General features: G+C 34.0%; 1 protein-coding gene across 1 annotated transcript in view; it reads right to left on the bottom strand.

Moving 5' to 3' along the window:
- Positions 1 to 12,444, bottom strand: part of LOC150092622 (clathrin light chain-like) — a 116,433-nt gene extending 103,989 nt beyond the window's left edge. Inside the window, exon 1 of the mRNA XM_090414506.1 lies at positions 12,088 to 12,444. Coding sequence (XP_090270632.1) covers positions 12,088 to 12,382 — 295 coding nt within the window. The 5' untranslated portion in view covers positions 12,383 to 12,444. The remainder of the gene's footprint in view (positions 1 to 12,087) is intronic.
- Positions 12,445 to 22,535: the final 10,091 nt, after the last annotated feature.

Here is a 22,535-nt window from a genome sequence, read left to right as displayed (position 1 = left end):
GAAACACAATATCAACATTGGTATAACTGAGATGAAAAAAGGGACAGGTAGGAGACTTTAAAATAAGTAGATGTTACAAACCAGAAAAACAAGGAAGCAGTCATAGAATTCAATACCGAGCACGATGATAAATGACCTGTGCAAATTTCAAAATAGAGAACGAATATATTTTGTGTCTAGGATCATGTAAAGATGTTCCAGTAAGGAAAGAAATGAGTAATTAGCGAGGGAGGTCCATATAAAGAAGAATACTTGGAACTTATTTGATACAAATATCAGAGTTAAAATAATTCCCATTCACAAAAGCATTTTTTTTCTGAAAATTTGGAAAACAGAGAAGTACACGCGATATTTTCTTCAGCATACACTAGTCATCACTAACACCATGTTCCAAGAAAATGATGTCCATAAGTTCACATATACGAGATATCTTTCTTTAAAAGTCACACGGTCGTCAGTGCTCATTCAATTGCTTCATTTAAAAATTAAAATGCCACATCAAATTTTTTCACTATGGTAAAAACAGAACTGTCAGATCATGATTTCAAACCTTCACAGAATAACTGATATGGCACAAGTCCCTAGGCTGCACTAAAACCTAGTTTAAAAGAAATTTCAAGGAAGCTTGTGAGATGCTGATTCATCATCAAGATCAGCAATTGGTAATTTGAAAAATCTGGAAGACCCATCTGCAATCTGTACAGCATCCAGAATCTAATGCAGAACTCAACACGAATAAAAAACTTAAGATAAAAATGATATCGGAAAAAATATATATCAGGATTGTGAAATACTGATGATGTAGACTGCAGACACTAGCATAAAGGAGAAAGAGGGGTGATATCATTAAGACTTACCAACTTCTGAAAGGGTCATGCAAGATTTCAGTTGATGGAATTTTTATTTTATGGAGGGTGGGGAAAGGACAAGATGGCATCCTCGGAAGCCGAGAATGAATGCTGCTAAGAAGGGGGTGAGGGTTAGATTTTTCACTCAGAGTGGTGAGCGATTGGTATGGATTGATTGTGTAGTGTGAATGAATTCAAGAACAAGTATGATAGTTGGTGAATATAGTATGTGGCCTCCATCGACGAGTCCCTGACTTAATATTAATAACAGGGTTATAGAGATGAACTGGATGTGGTTCCACTATTTTTTTTATTTATGTTTATCCTCTGTATATTATATGTATAAAAATGTATTTTATTTACTCACCAGAGGTCAGGCTAGTGTAACCGATTAACAAGAGAGTTAGCTCTAGCGCATCTTGTGTAGGGTCATGTCGTTTGTATTGCTTATGCTTGTGTTTTTTGATGATGATCTTGAGGTCGAAAGGTCGAGTGTTGTTCTTTTAAATTTAAGTGAAGTAATTGATCCAACACGTGTTGTTTTTGTCTACATAAATTCTACACAATGAATCACATGTAGACATGCTTATAATTTTATTCACATGTATTGTACTTTGACCGTTATTTCTGACAGTGATATCAGACTGCTTTGAGCTAATAGCATATACAGGGAATTTTAAATACGAAGCAGTGAACTTTTCGAGAATGGTAAAATAAGCATCATACAGAAAAAAAAATTGGACAAAAGTTTCAAAAAAGAATTCAAGCGGAGGAATTCAAAAGTGAACTGTAGACTCAAATATGCAGACGCTAAGAAAAAAGAAATTAGTGTTGGATGAAAAAAAAAAAACATGAGCTGCTCCGCCAGGAGGCAGTGAAATGATTTGCCAGAAAAAAGACAGAACCTCATGGTTAACTCGACAAAGACGTCGTTATGAAAAAAAAAAAAAAAATCGAAAGTTACTGCCAAAAAAGTTATGTTCCTAGTTTCTACAAAAGCACTTCAGAAGAACAATCTTTTTTGTAATTTTTCAATAAAAAATGACAAACTGCCATTTTAATTTTGTATCCTTGGTAGTGAGAAATATTAATATTGGGATAAATCTATATGTAAAATAGGATGGTATAGTAAGTAGGACTTAATTTGGCATTCCTTTTACTATGTGATTCCCAGAAGAATATAAGCGCGTTAAACTAATTAGAAATGAGCAAAATGAGCTTTTCTAATTAGTTTAACGCGCTTTTTTAATATAACCACAATATTTTATTGCTATTATTTGAGGGGAAAAAATTAATGATTTTTTAGAACTAATCTTAAGGGAATGCGATTTTCCTAGATAAATGAACTTCATTTTTCTCCTTTGTTCTCTAGATTATTTGTAATCGCCTGATTACAAAAGAGGAAATGCGCCTTGTAAGAAACTTCCAGGCAAAACTTTATATACAATCCAAGATCCTGAACGTATATGAATTGCATAAAACTCCATGTAATTGCGGGCAAGTTTTGCGAATTAAACGAAAATTTGATATGTTACAACCAGTGCCGTAACTAGGCAGGTACACAGGCACAGGGCGAAAGGCCCTGATTATCAAAAAAAAAAAATAATAATAATAATCAGTATTATATTTTCATGGGAACCTGTGTAGCACAGTGGATGTGGCGTTCGCACTGCATGGCGCTTTACAGCACGAAGTAAGACTTGGATTCAAATGTAGTCGCCGACTACATGCACATTTTCTAAGCCTTTTTTCGACCGGTTCCAGAGTTAGTCGATCTCTGGCACTGGCAAGCGGGACTTTTCTCCAAGAAACTCTGTTTTTTTTTTTTTTGTCCCTTAAACTCGAGAAAATCGACCGCGAACCCACACTATTTTCACACATTAAAATAGTGTTAGGGACCACGAGATGGCAGCACTGTTAGCCGTCTCTTCACTGCTTGCAGATTAAATTACTGATAGCTTTGGGCCAGCTATCTCTGACTGGCTACCAGTGGAGATTGAACTGCCCACTCAGTCTCCAAAACTAAGATAGGACTAAAACGGCCTCGTCTGCTCCCTATACGGGAATAGGCGTTAACTGATTTTTTTTATATTTTCATTTTCGCCTACGTGGGGGCTGATTCATAAACAGTATTTATAAACAAAATATCTTTTTTATTTTTATTTTTTCCAAAAAAGGGGGGACAAAAATATTGTAAACTAAAATCTTGCACAGGACCCATGAAAAGCTAATTATGACATTGGTTACAACCATAAAATTGAAGCATGGATATTTTAAAGAGTTTCTATTGATTAGCCTGAGGAGTGGTAGTAGTGCTAACCTCTGTGACGCTATATTTCGTATAAAAACCCACTACATGAATTTTTTCTAGCCCTTTTTCTAACATGCCCATGAGAGTATCCATTGACCTCTTTCCAAGCAGTGCATAATAATTGAACTAATGAGTACTCGCTTGAAAATAGCTATCAATCTTTTTTGTGTGTGTGTGACAAAGAGCTCAAAAGGTACCTTTATACTGGTTGGAAAAAAAAAAAAAAAAAAAAACAGGTTTATGAGGTGTTTCTGGAGCTGTTGCAAGAACTAAATAATTAAGCAAAAGAGATAATGGACTTAGCTCAGCCGGTTTCAACGATGCTCCTCTAAAGACCTAGGTTCGAAACCTGCCCGGACGCGACGAGCCTTTATAAGGGCTATTCAGTGGAAGGTTTGTTAGCCAGTCTGGGGGTAGGATTTTTTCATCCCGAAAAGCAAGTAATCCGGTACACACAGTTTACAGACATAGGATATTACAGAAATAAGGATTAAATACTCACCCTATCCCATCGGATCTGATTTCGAAAAAACCTGCATGGTCTACGCCAGTGTTTCTCAACGTTTTTTGGATCATGCCCCACCTCAATGCCTCAAAAGATCTTGATGCCCCCCCCCAGCATAATAGTCAGCCAAGTACTGAAAAAGTGTAATATAAATATGCGCATGTACATTTTCTAATTGCCCCCCCCAAAAAATATTCAAATTGTCCCCCTGTGCGGCGTACCCCCCACGTTGAGAAACACTGGTCTATGCACAAGCGTAAAACGAAAGGACGGATAATATATATTAATCATTCTATCATTGCAATCCGAAATGCTCTTCAATACTCATTTCTAGCCTATACTTAATTCGAATATTTCAGAAAATTACTTAAAAGGTGGCCGGTAAGATATTAAACATTTTATATATTATTAAATGCCTCATTTATTTTCAAGGGAGGGGGTACACCACACAAAAATCACCGATTTTGTGTGGTGTACAGATACTACGAAAAGTTTACAGTGTTACTTCCTATCGAATATCTTGAGATGTCTTATCTGTCAAGACTTCAATATTGTCAGGTCTTACATTTGTCTTTTAACGCATTTCCAACTGAATTATCCACATAGTTTGGTCTTCCTCCCATCACACACACACACACCTGTTCGCTTATCTTTGTTTAGCGAGGAAGGGTTCAGTGACTGTAGTAGTGAGTACGATTATTGATTATTTCCTATTTAACTGTTTAAAATGAGTTTAATAGTGACGGACAATTTCCTTAATTCATATTAACTGAATGCAACTAACAAATCGTTTAAATTAAGAATTAAAGTAAAATCTATGAAACTAATAAATTATCTTTCCATAATTCTTTTTAAATCAGATTTCTGCATTTGTCTTTTGCTATAATTATCATATCTGATTTGTCAGATAACAAAAATAACGTTAAATTTTTCTTTGGATATTTTTCATTAACAACATTGCAAAGTAAATTTATCATTATATAGTACGCTGAAATAACACTAGAAAGTTTAGCTAATATAAAATGGAAGGGGGAAAAAAGGGAAGATACTGCATCTTTGCTCGCCTATCTATAAACACGAGTATTCTAAAAAGGCAAGGCTGGTATATCGATTTTGTGTGATGCTAAAAATGTTTTCTGGCAAGCGAATATTACCATCTTTCCCCTGAGACTTCTGATACCGTGTTTCATGTCGTTAAATAGAAGGCAGACGTAGAGAAATTATCCTTGCATATTGATTATTATTTACTCATTTCTCAAGCAGAAGAGACACCTGTATGTTGCTTCAGATCAGACATGCGTATCGAGTGATAAGCGAAAGTTCTTTTAAGCGGATAGCAACTGCTTAGTTTGTCTGTCCATATGAAACAATCCAAGAACAGATGCTTGACCAACGAATTAAATAAGCAAAACTAAAGGGGGGGGGGGGTAACAACAACTTCAGTTTGTTAAAAATCGGAAAATTACAGCAGACGTCTCCTCCCCTCCATTGTTTGATTAAAATCAGTAACTGTGTGATTGCATATTTAATATTTCACTCTTTCACTTTCGCGGGCTATGTAGATAATCAGGCAAGGGCGGCTCGTGCATAGGCACTGCGGAACTGCAGCCCCAATTTTTCTCGATATATAAACATATTTATTAATTTATTTATATTTGCTTGTAATATTTCATTTTATCATCAACAATCCTATACAATTCTTTTATTTTGTATTAAAAATAATAAAAATACATCTTGTAGCACTTAGGAAGGCGAAGGACGCTAGCAGCACTGTGTTTACCACAGTGTCATATTGCTACGCGCGCAAGCATATGCACGTCATAGTGAGATGTGAGCTATTAGTGTAATGTGGCACTGTCCGTCGCGCAGTTTCCACTGTTGTTTATATGCAGTTTGTGCCAGTAGTAGTGTTCGTAGTGCTTAGCGTGTTTACTCCGTCTCTTTAAATATTTGGACATTACAATTAAAGGATTTATTTGTAATGTCCAAAAATTGTAAATCCATTCCTTTAATTACAATTAAAGGAATGGATTTTATTTTTAATTAACTTTGAATTATACTAAACTGTATAATTTTATCGATAATAAATATTTTTTCATGTTTAATTTTTTTTTTAAATTTGTACCATAATTAATATTTTATCCAAACATGTATACACTGTACTTACAGTGTGTATGTATATTTCGAAAGTTGCAGCACCCCTTACGATTTCAAGCCACGAGTCGCCACTGTACTCAGGGTATGTAATTGAGTGTTCCTTGATTTGTTAAATCAAGGAACACTAAATTTTATTTACTTTTCGTTTTAACAGCGATCTTTCATCAGGAGATTTATGATTGTTTAAAAAGGTAGCAACTATATGAACTTTCATGCATGTAACTAAAATCAAAGTTTGTTAAAGGTCAGTTTTATTGTTCTGAGGTTCTAGAAAACTAAAAGGAAACCAACTCCACAGCCACAAGATGACGACTTACTCAAAAGGTGGAGTGGATGAACAACAAATGAACCATATACCGATTAATCACTGCAACGACCAAACCATGAATTTCAACCACTTGCGGAGAGGACGGCTTGTGTATACCCACTCGGTTTATCTTCTTTTTATTAATTCACCCTTATCTCATTTATACTTTTTATGCGCAGATATGCACATACTATACGAGATACAGCACAATACCAGTATGTTCAACAATGGCAATTTATATAATCATACTTAATTTATAATCAACTTATCCAGGGTCGCCCCTAGGAATTTTGCCGCCCCATCTCCCTTATTTTTCGTATAGTTTAGGCCAAGTTGTCTCCCCCTGCAAATGCACGTCTCGCATCGTCGGTAGAGCCGCCCTGAACTTATCCTCTTAATCGAGAAGTTCTCAACCACCAGGAGTGTTCTGCCGCAATGCAAAAGGGCAGGGGAGACCATGTTTTTTTTTTTTTTTTTTAAACACAAAGGATAATCACGGTGGGTGTGCTGGAGCAAGTGTTACTGCGTCCGAAACGTAGAACAGCGATGAAACTTGGGATACTAAGCTGTTATTATAGAGAATCCTTAAAGAGATGGGTGCCTTTTCCTATCATTCAAGTGAGCCACAGTTTAACAGTGGCAAATTACATAATCATACTAATTTTTTTTTTTTTTTTTTTTTTTTTTAAACAGGAATGGATTACGCTGCATGGCGAGAACACCGTGCTGGACAATGTGTATGGAGATCCGTTTTTCCTCCATAACGTCTGGTTCACGGACGAAGCCCTTTATAGCAAATCGGTCATGTAGACAGGTTTCTTGTTTAGCATTATTCTCGAGACCTGAATGTGTCCAAGAGATACCTCTTCACAGCGAGGTCACCACACGGTGTGCAGTTTCCAACCATGGAAATTATTAGGTCTTACTTCATTGAAGAGGGTGGTGTAACTGTGACCTTGAATAGATAGCGAACCTTACATCAAGAATGCGTTGGTTCCGTTCATCCAGTATTTGCATAGGATGTGTAAAAAACATTTCGTGCACAGTTATAGGCATTGGAATACCTGTGCCCGGAGCAACCAGTCACACAATACAGGGTACTAGAACCTATTTATCAGAACACTTTCCCGAGAGGCTCCTTTCGAGGTTCACAGAATTCCCGTACCCTTCACGTTCCAACATCACTCGATGCCTTCGTTTGGGATATGTTGAAGGAATGGGTACTCCACTATAACCCGCCTTCACACCTTGATGAACTAAGGGATAAAATTACTCGATATGTCTAGATGTCCTTGTTCTCCAAGATGACAGAATCTTCGCAAGAGCTATGAAACCAGTCTTGAAAGAAAGACAAAATGCCCATTTCAAGTAAGGAATCTACCGTCGTTAAAGCTTTATTCGACCAAGATTCCACCGATAGTTGTAATTTTTTTTTTTTTTTTTTTTGAGCCATTCTGTATAAAATTGTTTGTAGATTAATCTTAGCATTCCTAGCTAGCTGTAATTATTTATTATTTTTTTTACAATCTAAACACTTCAGGTTGGCTTACATCGATTATATTTATTTTTTTATTATCAGATCGATACTCCAATAGCTTTTGTTTTTCCCTTAACTCATTTAAGAACTAATATTCATATACCTGACTCGTGTTTATTACGAAATTTTCTCTAAATTTTAGCATGGAAATATGCAGTCCTTCTGTACTATCCATTTTGTATCGATGTATCTTCCATTAAACAATGTTACCCATTTAATACTTCTTTACATGCTATCAAAGCCTTTGAAATTCGACCTTTAGCGCACTTTCCCCTTCCATAGTTTGATTCCTCTTTCAAGGTCGAATGATCGCTCTCAAAAGGTTCCAAATACATTCGTTTACCTCGTAATTTCTCTAATATATGTTCCATGTTGCTGTAAATGACTATCACGACGATGCTGCAAAAAAATTACCGGTTGCAGGAAAGATATGATAAAACCTTTAGTAAATCTCTCAAAAATCTGTTTCAATAGCACTTTTAAGTAACTGGCATATATTACTACTTCCTCCACTACAGTAACAATCACGCTATCAGCTATACAGAACTCATGTTTATTATGCACCACATAGTCTCAAATTCGTGTCACGAATTGAATGCATCATTCATCGATAACGGTCCAAATTTTCCCTGTAAGCAACAACACTCCCAACCCCACACCACTTACCGATTCGGTCTCCTCTGATGATAATATAATTACCATAACGCACTTCGATATCATGCGCCTCATCGTTTACGACAAGACTCAAAAATTCCCACAACATGCGGCTTAATTTCTTAATTGCATAAGATTGTTCTTTAAGCTTCGTTCATACAATCTTATATAAGAACGTAATACCATTCAAAGTACGTTTTTGTTGAAGTAATTTGAATATATACTTGTGTGTATATTTAACCAATCAAATTTAAGGTTTTGATTGATTACACGGTTGTAATCTCAGACTGGGGTTGGGATCAAATTCATCTTCTATCTAAATAGATCCACAGACACCCATACCCATGATGGGATTCGTACCCACGAACTGTTGATTGGAGAGCGGCTCCTATCCACTGACCAGGCCGGCGTTTGTATCCCCAACTGTTACGACTTTTGATCTGTATCCTCCAAACTGAACACGAAACTATTGCACAAAAATAGTCTGCTATACAATCCTGACGAGTTAATTTTAAAATAAACTGATAAGTAAATATTATAGCCATGATTTCTTACTAACATCACAAGGAAAGATGACGTTTACCACCTGGGGAAGGCCGCAGTACAAATCGAACAACCCAATAAATTCACTGCTGGAAGAAATGCGAACGTAACAAATAAACACAGCAAATGAAAAGGAGACAAATTAGAACACTATAAAGAGCACTATCAGTATTGTCATTCCTAAATTCAGCTGGCCATAAACAATATTATCTTGGAGTCAGCGGTGTTATTTTAACGCAATAACACTCGTGCACTGAACACCGAGCTTCACAAAATGTCGTCGACTAGATAATCACCATGAAGTTTATTGATTTTTGGAACCGTTCTTTAGATAATTCATTTGGATTTTTAAATAGATTGTGGTTAAGTGCCTATTGGCATTTGGCCAATTGCGTCACTACATTCCAGACTCAACGTCCGAGTGATTTATTTCCTTATTGGAATCAACAAGAAATTACAATACATTCCTTTTTCTTTCATATAATAATGCAACATAATGGTAGATGGTCCTCTACGTACGCAGAGGAAGCTTATTGAGAACGTGGCATTATATATATATATACACACACACACGTAACCCTATTATAACGGATGTTAGGTTCCGCAGAAATGCCGCGTTATATAAATTGCGTTATGCGAGTCTCAGATCACATAGAAAAAGTAGGGTTATGTTCCGAAATCGTTTTTTATTATTTTTTTTAAATTATATAAACAATGACATATCAAACAAAAAAAAATATTTTTATTTAATTCAGGTAATTCATGTAAGTTAAGAAAACAAACTATGAAACAAATACATATATACATATATAAAAAGTATAAAAATTACAAATTTTACTTAAACTTCATTGCACATAATGCAGAAATGTTTTACGTAAAATAAAATAGTGCAGATTTTAATCTTTCATAGCACGAGGATTTGAGGATTGGTTAATAAACACTGGTTTTGTCATGTAATCACCTGATGCATTACTACAAAACAGTAAAGTAATTCTATCTTTGGAAACTTTGAATCCAGGAACTGATCTTTCATGTTTCGAAATATAGGTACGTTATTGCACTTTTTTCCAATATAACCCGGATTTATCCGCATTGAACACCTAGTCTGCATTATAAATGTTTATCAACTTTGAGAGTTTTTTGTTTAATAAGATTTCCATCATAGGAATTTTCTTTAGAGGTGCAATCTTCTATCGAAATCATTAGAGATTTTTCTATTAGAATATCGCGTACACGAGCAACGCGCTTTGCACTTATCGTTCACCCAGCAATAAACACTTCTCGGATTTTATGTTCATTTTGTTTGATTGTTCGAATTGTTGATTCATTTAAATTTAAAGTCCCCGCAAAAACTCCTGGTTTTTCTCCATTTTTCAACCGATCCAAGATTTTTAATATTTTTCTTCGATAGAAATTAATTTTGTTTTCAATGTTGGTTTTTTCCTTTTGTTGCAGTTTGTGGTCATTACTATAAAAATAATTGTTTACACAAAAAAGCAAGCATTACATATTGTATGTAACTCACCAGAAAATAAAATGCTCAGCTCGAGATGAACACACTTATGAGTTTTAATGCACTTTCCTGGCAGAAACGAGGACAATTTTCAACAATAAACGTTTTGTACGGTAAACAATTGAAGTACATGCGTGCTAAAGGGTATTTCCCCTAATATAAATTCGCTACTTATAATTACATGCGGGATACAGGCAGACACAAATTTAACGAAGATAAAATTTGATTTTTAAGTCGCGCGGTTAAACATACGAAAAGATAAAGGGTTACTACAATTTGTAGATCGTGTTTTTATCGGAACCCTGTTGTATAAGTACCGCGTTCAACAAGGGTTACTACAATTTTAGACCGCGTTATATCGAAACCGCGTTGTATAAGTACCGCGTTATACGAGGGTTACCTGAATATAGTTCGATAATATTTCGAGTAAAAACAATTACCAAAATTTGGGTTAGTAATGAGCGTGTAATAATAATAACACGCTCACAGATGAGCGTGTTATTATTATCACATTAACTGTCTGGAGTGAGACTTAACGAGAGAGAGAGAGAGAGAGAGATTGGTTCGAAAAACGTATTCCAGCAACTTAAAGAGTCGAAAGCGATTTTGAGGCAGCGACGGGATGTAGTTACTCATTTAATTTTTCCGCGAACATACCACTATGCATCTTTCATTCTGTCAATAAATTTAATATACTGACAAAGTCAGCTGATCTATCTTTTAAGGTAAACGTGCGTAATGGCTGTTGATAGTACAGTATTCGAAAAATGTCATAGTAATACCTTTCCCAATGACGACTGCGTAGAATGGATATTATTGATTTACGCAGACAAAAAAACATAGTAGTTGTCATTTAAAATAAATCATTCAATTAACCCAGAATAGCGTGTGTGCATTCCACTGAGCATGGATATTTGTGATTGTCTTTAAGTAGTAATTTTATTTATCGCCTGTAAGACGATCTAGCAGTTGATTAGAAGAAGTACTTTGATCTCTAGAGCGAGATTTCCAGATTATTAAACCCTTAACCCACCAACGGTACTAATGTAACAGAGCTTCCTTTCGTGTAGGAGACATACGTGAAAAGAAAGGTAACACCGACTATTTAGGATGGGGGAGGGATGATAAGTTGCTGTGTAGACAAAGTTTGTTTCGAGTGCTAAAATAGAATAAGCTAACTAAGTAGGCTAATTTCTTTCCTCCCTGTTATCTCCGAACAGCACTGTTCTGGGGTAATATGAAGTTAGTAGCTTGCACAGTGGCGTCTCTCTGTAGGACCGCCAATAAGATTACCAAGCAGAAACAAACAAAAAATTCAATGGATCTAATTCTAGATACTATTATCGTTACTATACTGAAATCTGGGAGTTTGGAATCTTCTTGCTCGTAAAGTTAAATAGCTAAACTAAAAAATCCCAACTGTTCATAGACTCCAAAGTTACTTTTTTTTTTTTTTTTTTTTGTAACAAATAACCTTAACATTTTGGCACTGTCGCTTAATTTGCATAATGAACGTGTAGTAAAATACATATTATTTTATTTAACATGATATTCTAATAATAATAGCACAGCGACACATTGCAAAAGAAAACTTACATAATTCCGGGGAAAATTGATATCCCTAAAAATAATAAAATTCCATATATTCATCAGCAGCGTGCCTTTTCTAATTAGCATTTGTGATTAAATAGTTTGATTAATTTGAAACCCACCTTTCTTTAGAGGCGGGTCAGATAGGATACAGTCATCAAAGAAATCCTGAATAGGGGCTGTTTCTTGTGGCTTCACATCGAAAGGATCTTCCGGCAGTAGGTCGAACAGTGGTTCTGTAGTTGTTGATTGGACATTTTCGAAACCGTTTTTATTTTCATCTATTTCAGAATCTATTGGATCAAACATCTCTTCAAAAGATGCAACTATATTCTTTCCCCTTTCTGCAAAATTTGTCGTTTCTTCTTGAACGGCAGGTCCGAAAAAATTATCTTCAAGAGACACAAATGTTGACATTGTCGTAATTGTATAAAATATCTAGTTACTAAACACACCGATTCAGTAGGTGTATTTAATACGTAATCTCTCTCTCTGATAACCCCTTATGTTTCACAAATACTATTTGATAAAGGTAACTGCGCCCTCTAAGATTTTATTTAGTGAGTATTTCAGGTTAAGCTAAGAACACAAAAAATTTAAGGAATTGATAAAAAAACGATTAAAGGCAGGGTCTGCTCTATGCATTGAAGTTCATTAAACATTTTAACAACCTATTTATATTACTCAAGAGATGGCCTCAAAAATAAGAAAACAGCTTCAAATATCTGTTTTATATATAGTAATATTGAAAAAATTTCAAGAAATTGAACTGATCACGAAGCTAACTAATTGGAAGTACCAAGTTTTTTAAATTTTATTTTTAAGTGTTGAACCGTGATACTAATATTTTAAAAATAATTAATTTGTGCTTCATTCTAACAAACGGATTATTTTTTTTTTCACTTACATATAATTTACTGATAATCTCTCGTTTCAAAAAAAAACTTCTTGATAAAGCTAATTGCGCCCTCTAAGATTTTTATTTTTAAATTGAGTATTTCACGTTAAGCTAAAAAAACAAGAAATTTAATGAAGTCTTTAAAACAATTCCCCTTTCACTGACTGTTAGCAGAGCATGCTTTATACATTGCAGTTAATGAAACGTTTAATAACCTATTTATTCTAATCAAGAGATGGCCTCAAAAATGAGAAAAAACACAAAATATCCGTTACATATAATAATACTGAAAATTTTAAAAGAAATTTAACCTGCCATGAAAGTAAATAATTGGAAATTTCAAGTTTTTTATTATTATAAATTGTTTTAAATGTAATTAATTTGTTGCGTTCTAGCAAACATGTAACTTACCGATAATCGTTTATGTTTCACAAATACTTTTGATGAAACTAATGCGCCCTCTACAATTTTTTTTTTAATTGAGTATATTTCACGTTAAACTAAGAACACAAGAAGTTTAAGGAATTGTTTAAAAACTGTTTGCGAACTTCTTTTATACATTGCATTTCGTTAAAGGTTTTAATAACCTATTTACTCTAATCAAGAGTAAATGGGTTATTATGGCCTCTAAATGAAGAAACCATCAAATATCCGTTACATAGAGTAATATTGAAAATTTTAGAAACTGAACTGGTCATGAAACTACATAATTGGAAATCCAATATTTTTATCATTTTTCATTTTATTTTTATTTATTTATTTATTTTTTAAGTGCTGAACCATGACGCCGATTCTTGTAAAAATAAATAACGTGTGCTGTATTCTAACAAACAGAATTCATTTTCTTCAATGAAAGATGCATGGTGGTATGTTCACGGAAACATTAAATGAGTAACTAAATCCTGTCGTTGCCTCAAAATCGCTTTCGACTCTTTAAGTTGCTAGAATACGTTTTTCGAACCAATCTCTCTCTCTCTCGATATTCTTTTTATTCACTTACATATTTCAGTTATTAGTTGTGATGAAACTGATGACAATGGAGGCTGCTAAAATTCCTGTGTTCATTTTTTATTACTATGTTCTGTTCCATAAGTTTCAAATAATATATATGGATGGATAAACGCTTTCTTTACAAAAAAAAAAAAAAAAGTAACAAAACTTATTAAGTTTACTATGTTTTTATTAATTGAAAGAATCGATATTTGAGAACAAAATTTTTAACATTTAACAGGATGACATTAGTAAGGTTAAACAAAGTAGTTTTTCACATTTTCATATTTAACAAGCAGGTGTGGAAGAACCGGTCTGCCTCACCTTGACAATAAGTATAACAATATATTTGGTATTCTTGTGAGGGTGAAGGCCTCATACTTGAATAAATATCATGTTTTATTTTGAGATCATGCGATCTTCTATGACTATATCCAGCTTTTATTTTGAACGCGAAGCAAAATTATGATATTAATTCTATAATCTTGAAATTAAGGACGCTTGTGATTCTGAACTAGTTCAGTTTTTTTAAATTTTCAGTATGATATGTAACGATATTTTATTATGTTTTCTTATTTTTGAGGCCATTTCTTTCTCAGTTTCAGTTGTTTAATACCGATGACAAAAACATTGATCATATATCCAGTGTTCGATGAAACGTAACTACATGCACCGGAGAATGGACACTTAGCAAATCGAATATTATCGAATCGTTACTTTTATTCAAGAAAAATAATCAATGAGTCATCATCAAATTCCTGATATGCACCATTAGGGAGTGTACAGGCTATTACGATAGTACCACATGACAAGTCTACATCATTACTAAATTTCACATCGACACTTTTCTTCCAAATGAGTCTGTTACCCAAAAGGACTCCAGTTTTGTCAGATCTTATATTTCGGTCTTCTAAGGCACTTCGTACTATTAGTCCACCTAGAAAATCAATACGACATCTGTAAAGTTGAAGTCCGTTTAATGAAATGGCTAGAGCATGAAAAATGGCCTTCTTGATGTTTTTCAATACTTTATAATCTGCTCTCTGCTTTCTTCAATTACTGTTAATTATTTTGAAGGGGACTTCCCCCTATTCCCGACTCCTCTACAGATCGTGTTATTCAAACGATATAAAATACAACTGTTTCTAACCTTGTAATACTGTCCTCTCGTATTTAGTCCAAACGGATTAAAATGATACGCACACACCGAATTTAGAATACATTCATGAGCTAAAACATTATTACCATCTATCTTCTTTGGTAGATATCACTGCTTGCACTCCTCCTGTCATTGACTTTGGAGGTCAGCGACCGATCGAGGCAGTCTACCGGAGGATGCTGCGTTTCACATGATCCCACAAATGTTCAATAGAATTCAAATTAGGAGAATTAGGCGGCCAAGGGAGCACACAGATTGCTTGGATATGCAAGGCTACTTGCACTTGCACAATGCAAGTAGCTTTGTGATACGGGGTATTGTCTTGCGGGAAGAGTTCAGAACCATCAGGCCACATTATCACCATGTAGGGCAATACCTAGTCGAAACAATCCCCAGGTGGCTTTCGTAGCTCAGTATAAACGATATAATTCGAATCCCGTCTAGGACACGAAAAACCTTTATTTAGACTTTTCAACTGGAGATGAGTTCGCCGATCTCATACGGATAAAAGAGTTTCCAAAAACTCGGGTTTTTTGTCCCGCAACCAGTCAAACTGGCCAGTAGAACACACATAGTTTACAGACAAAAGAATAGTTTAAAGGTAAAGGGCTAACCACCCTATCCTCGAATTGCAGTTACGAAATCTAAGGATTCGTGGAAGGACATGAAACACTTAATTGTCAAAAAAAAATCAGCTAACACCTTCTTATTCTCGTATATAGGGAGTAGGAGAGGCCGTTTAGCCCTATCTAACTTTTGGAGACTGGGCAGTTCAATCACCACTGGTACCCAATCAGAGATAGCTGGCCCAAGGCTATCACTAATTAAGCGGCACGCAGTGAAGAGAGATGGCTCAACAAGTGCCGCCATCTCGTGGTCCCTAACCCTAACACTCGTATTTAATGTCTGAAATAATGTGGGTTCTACGGTCGATTTTCTTGAGTTTATGGGACGAAAAAACCCGCTTGTCCGTGCCAGAGATCGGGTAAAAGGCTTAGAAAAATTTCTTCTAGTCGGCGACTAGATTCGAAACCAAAAAGTCTTCCTTCGTGTGGTCAAGCGCCATGGTGTGCAAACGCCACAACCACTGAGCTACACAAGTGCCCGTGCTTAAGTGTTGGAACCGCTAATAATGATGATGATGATGATGATGACGATGTCGACAACAATCCTCATACCCTGCTTGCGCAGATGGTCATAATGTTGTGGCTGAGTGTATAGTTGTCCCTGATTGCTTATTTAAGTTTAAATTTATTTGAACTGAAATGAATTTAATTTAAACTAAGTTTATTTAAATTTAAACTTATTTGAAATGAAGTTATTGAAATTTGTCTAAGCGCGAATTAATTTTTGCTTACTTTTAATAAGCCAGCACACTTTCTCTTTTAAAAATTATCGGATTATTCAGGGAAAATCGAAGTCCCATCAACCTATAAATGGCGTACAGAATAAAAGACCTTTCACTATCATTTTCTGAAAGAGGTGGGCATTATGTCATCGAACAAACTGAAAGACGGTAAGAAAGCAAGATTTTATTAGTTCAGCAAGAAATAAGATTGTCACAGAGTAGATTTTATAGCAGATTTTAAGAAACTTAAATAATACGTAAATAAAAATGTATATTGATATATAATATTTGCAAATTCATTTACTGTATTTTTTTACCTCTCAAAAACTAGTCATTTGGCTCCTGATATGGAGAGAAAGCAAAGGTGATAAGCTTGCCCATGTCATGCAAAAAAAAAAAAACTTGCCTTATGCTCCAGTAGGATACAAAGCAATGTTTAATGACAAGAGAATTCACTTTAGTAGCTACGTGGTCAGATGTATGCTACTATTTCCATACCTGATAGATTCGACTGATGTGATGGTCTCAATTTAAGCTGCAAATATTTTTGATTAGAAAAAAAGGCGCTACTTTTTATTTTGAGGGGCGATTTATTTGGTGACTGAGTTACTTGTGGTAACCTCAATAACGCTACATTCTAGATCTGCAGAAAAAAGGGCATTATAAGTTAAATCACTGAGTAGATTAATTTTTTTTCAGTATTAGATAATGATTCTGTCTTTGGTACAGGCAAGTAGATTTATTATTATTATTATTTTGAAGAAACTTAAGATTTTTAACCCTGCAACTTAGTAAAATCAACCATAGAACTCGCATGATTTGCACAGTATTAACAGTTAGCACTAGGAACACGAGATGGCTGCATTATCCACCGTCCTCTTCACTCTCACTAAGAAACTTTAAAAAAAATGATAGAAACATACTCGAGTATGGCGGCTATAACAGTAAAACTCATTCTTTACACTTTTCAGGGGACTGATGGAAAAAAGTGTAAATAGCAGGAAATGTAAAAAAAATTAAAAAAGGCTAAAAGATGACTTACTCTTAGTATGTGAGTCTACATACTAGATTGCAAAATTTAATAACTGAAAAATAAATGAATTTACAATTACTTACATTTATCTATTTTAAAAAAATCTTTAATTGTTCATTGTTTTTGCTTTTCATTTTTTTTTTTTTTTGACATAGCGCCAGATTGCTTTGCATTGAGTTCAATACTTGACCTGTTATTTACTATCGTGTTCAGAGTGGACACGGAGAGTCCAAGATCTTTTGCTAAATGCACACATGTTCTGGCATTCCAATCTACACATCGCTGAATTGCCATCTTTTCTTCTACCGAAATACATTTTCTGTCTTTTTTTTCCATGTTACTAACATGGATAATCCACCACCGCAACTTGAAAGCAACTTTCACACGCTAAATTACGTACCAGAAATTCTGGAATATCAATTCGTACTGTGATTGAAAAATCAAGGTATTGCTCATCGCTACATCACTGCTGCAAGCGTGCAATTCACCGTGATGGCGGAAACGAAACTACAGCCGAAAGCAACGCCATCTGGGAACAGAAATGCGCAGATTTCCGCAGAAATTGATTCGAAAATCAGTATTGTCACCCGAAAAAAAAAAAAAAAAACGCAAATCACGGGAAATAACATCCACATTGTTAATGGCAGAAAAACAATATATCGTAAGAATAGGGCTTAAGTCGGGACCAACGGAAAATGACGTAAATGGCAGGAAAACCTAAATTGTAGGAACGTAAAAAACGGGGTTTTACTGTGTATATATATATATATATATATATATATATATAGTTTTTTACCTTGGGTAGATAGTATATTAAAGATGCCAAGCAATTTTATAAGCTAGGTTTTAATCCTTTTTCCTCAAGTAAGCAAACAGACAAGTAAGTCAAGCTTGCGCCTGCATGTAGTGCAAGTCTGAGACAACTCGTGGCAAAGGTGGGGTAAGATCCGATCACTTTCCTTAGTATTTTCCCCTAATGCAAAGTACATCCCCTTGCAGAGATGTATGATGCCATGCATTAAAGGCAAAGGCCATAACCCAGACCGGTTTCGACCTTTATTGAGGTCTTGTCAGTAGGAGCCAGACCTAAAAATGCCAAGGTTGAAGTAATGAAATATATATATATATATATATATATATATATATATATATATATATATATATATATATATATATATATATATATATATATATATATATATATATATATATAATATATATATAACTTTTGTTTCAAGGATATATTCTTTTTTTCGTCCTACTCTCTGTATAGCTATACAATGGCTTTTGAAGAAAGTTGGTGTTTGAGGTTTTTATTGAAGTTTGTTGACCCATTTTCAGTTTAGATTTACACGTAAATTGAATAAATCTTAATGCTTAAAAGAAGATTCACCAAGTAGTTCAAAAATTAAATGTTATTCCCTAAGGCAGTGAACAATACTTGAATGACAATCGAATCACTATGCCCCTGTTTTTACTGAACACAACTCTGTCGTATTGTTCTACAGATAAGGGTTATTAACTTCAGTCTTCATAAAAATCGTAATATAAACTGTCGTGATTGTTAGTACCGGTTGGGCTTACGCTGAAACAACACGACAGTTATGAGATAAGTATGTCCTGTCTGCTGAGCATGTCCTGTCGGACAAATCGCTGTACAGATTTGTTTCTCGCATCACTTCAACGCTTGTTTCATTGTAATACGATTTATTTAAGCATATCTGCTTGCAAATGAGATACTTAAAATAATAATAATAATAATAATAATAATAATAATAATAATAAACAGTTCTTCTGGTTTACGGCGACCATATTAGTATGTCTTTTTATGCTGGATTCTTAATAAAAATTATGGAATATTTGTATTATATTAATACAATAAGTTAATCACAATTGTAGTTGCTATGCACATGTGATCTGAATTAATACCGAAATGAAAAGTATTCGTGCATAGGGGCACCAGCATTTCCTTAACGAAACTAGTGAGCTTGATGAATCCATTTATTTTGAGAATTTATAGAGTAATTATCGACGGAAAAGAGCACACTTTATTACTGATCTAATTCCCACTTTATTCAGTTTTTCTATTTTTCATTGTATATGTTTCCAAAATTTCGAGTCACACTGCGAAGTACTTCGTAAATCGCAGCTCTCTGTTCATGCGATGGGCACATTCGTCTTGATAACATTCAAGGATTCGAAGTTTGTTGCGCTCATATATATATATATATATATATATATATATATATATATATATATCAGGAAGCGAATATTCAGGGTGTGCGTTGCTCATCCACCGAAGAGCAATATCACCCATATTATATTTTTGCATTTATTCCCGTTAAAGACTCCTCTAATTGTTTCCAGACTTCACGTGATTCCTAAAAATAAACACAATATACTGATGTTTCATGAAGAGGACACTTTTCGACGCGTAAACATCGCATCACATTCGCGTTAATAGCCCGGATGTGTATTCAAAATGCTATTAAATAAAATATTTTTTATAAAACATGTTTTTATTACATTTACCAGACTCCTCTAGGAATTATTCACTTTAACCGGTAATTATTGATAATAGCCGGATTTATCACTTTAACCGTAACACATACACGTTTTGAGCCATTTGAAAAGATGTACAGATGGCGCAGGGGATCCAATTCTTACCGTTCTAGCAGTTTTAAACCGCTCAGAAGGCGAGTCAGGGTGAGCTCTGAGACAATAGCACCTAGAAGCTGTGATTGGTTATTGTGTCAACCAATATAATTGAACGTTGTCATTTGTCATGAGTTGCTGTTTTTGAGTTTCATCTGGTTCGCGTGAGTGTAGTGTGAACTGACGTGGTAGACACAGGGCCGACTTTATCATTAGGTGAACCTTGGCAATCGCCTAGGAGCGCTAAGACTTCGGAGCATCAGATTTTGCTACATACTTCAGGGAAAAATTACAACCTTAGAAAAAATTAGTAAAACCTTGATTAATAATAAAAAATTAGAAGCAAGTAGTCTTCTTAAAACTTTAAGGAAGTTCAAATTTATCGCATCCTTAGTAATGTGGTATAATATACTTTTTTGAAATAAACTTTACAAGTAAACAACTTCAGAATACAAGCCTTGATATAAATGGTGCCATCCGAAATGAGGATGAATTTGAAACGATGTTAACAGATGCGGAAAAAATCGCTGAGGTTTAGCTTAGGTGTAATGCCTAATTTTGAACAAGAAAAAGTTAAACATAGAAGAAAAAAAAAAAAAGAAAGAATTTGTGTATGAAGCAGAGGATGAATTCATATCAGAATTTAATCAAAAATTTAAGGTAGATTTTTATTTTTCAATTATTGAAACCGCAATTGCATCTGTTGATGAAAAATTCAAGCATATGTCTACAATTAACGAAAAGTTTGGTTTTCTTTTAAAGATATATGAATTTCAAAAAATTACTTCCGCAGAACTGCTTAAAAAATATTTGATATTGGAAAATTATTTAACACATGATAATTCTAGCAGCAATGCAGCTAGCATGATAAATGCAGCAGCAAATGAAAGCTTAGGAAAGACCAAAAAATTCAATAAAAGGAAAAAAACGGAAGATCTGGGATGATACAATCAAAGAAATAATCAAAAAGAAAAAAGAAGCCTATCACACATGGTAAGCAGTAAAAGATTAGAAGATGAAATAGAATATAAACGAATAAGTGCTATAGCTAAAAGAGAAGTCAGAAAAAGACATAGAGAATCATGGAACAAATTTGTTTCTAATTTAGAACATTATTTATATAAAATAAGACTCAATGTATATAAAATTTTGAAACACTTAAATGCAGATACCAAAGAAAAAATAAAATTTAACACCGAATTGAAATTAGAGGAATTTCTAAATTACTACACAGAATTGTGGACAGACAAATATTTTAAAAGATACAACTGGCAAACAATTAACGAAAATGAAATAACTAAAGAAGAATTAGAAATCAGCCTGAAAGAAACAAGAAACGGAAAATCACCTGGAGAAGATAAACTAGGTTCAGAACTATATGAATACGCAGATACAAGATTCAAAGAAAGACTCTTATTATTTTTAAATAAAATTTACTCAGCTGGTCCCCCCCCCCAATAGAATGGAAAAAATCAATTGTGATTCCTCTCTTTAAAAAAGGTAATAGAGATGACCCTAAAAACTACAGAGGTATCAGTATACTAAATTCCTGTTACAAAATATATAGCAGAATCTTAAATAGCAAACTAATGAAATATTCCGAAAACTTTATTTTAGACGTACAGAATGGATTTAGAAAAGGAGGATCTTGTATAGACCCGGCCTTTTGCCTAAAATTAATAATAGAGAAAAGAAGAGAATACAATTTAGAAACACATATTGCATTTATTGACTTTGAAAAAGTATTTGACAAAGTTAAAAGAAGCATATTATTTAACATATTAAAAGAAAGACAAATACCAAATAATATCCTAAAAGCTATCACAAGTATATATGAAAATAATCAAATACAAGTAAGATTAAATCACGAGGCTATCATATACGAGAGAGATAAACCAAGGGGTCCGACAGGGATGTCCCCTCTCAGCAACTCTTTTTAATATCTACTTAAATGAAATAATAATAAAATGGAATAAAAATTTACATCAAGAAATTAAACTTTCTCCTACAGTAAACTTAAACACTCTCCTTTTTGCCGACGACCAAATAATAATTACAAATTCTGAAGATAACTTACAGAAAGCTATTTTAGATCTAAATGAGATATCCAAAGATTATGGTATGATAATATCAACAGAAAAATAAAAAACTATGACCTTTAAAGGACAAGATCCAGCAAGAACTAAAATAGTAATAGATAACAAGATCTTAGAACAGGTGAATTCATTTAACTACCTAGGATGCATGATCACATATGAAACTGAAAAAGATATAAACGTAAAAATTGCAAAATATTTAAAAATAACAGGCGTAATTAACTCTATATTTAAACCAAACCTAGTTCAAAAACAAACCAGACTAAAAGTATACAATACATTAGCCCTACCAGTCTTAATGTATGGAAGCGAAATCTGGACAATAAAACAAAAAGATAAACAAAGATTAACAACAGCAGAAATGAAGTTTATTAGAAAAACTGCAAAATAT

The sequence above is a fragment of the Typopeltis vanoorti genome, chromosome 25, assembly GCF_054136105.1.
Source record: "Typopeltis vanoorti isolate ZY-2024b chromosome 25, IOZ_Tvanoo_1.0, whole genome shotgun sequence".
NCBI classification, from domain to species: Eukaryota; Metazoa; Arthropoda; class Arachnida; order Uropygi; family Thelyphonidae; genus Typopeltis; species Typopeltis vanoorti.
Note: the sequence above shows the minus strand (reverse complement) of the source record. Positions and strands in the feature narration are given on the sequence as shown.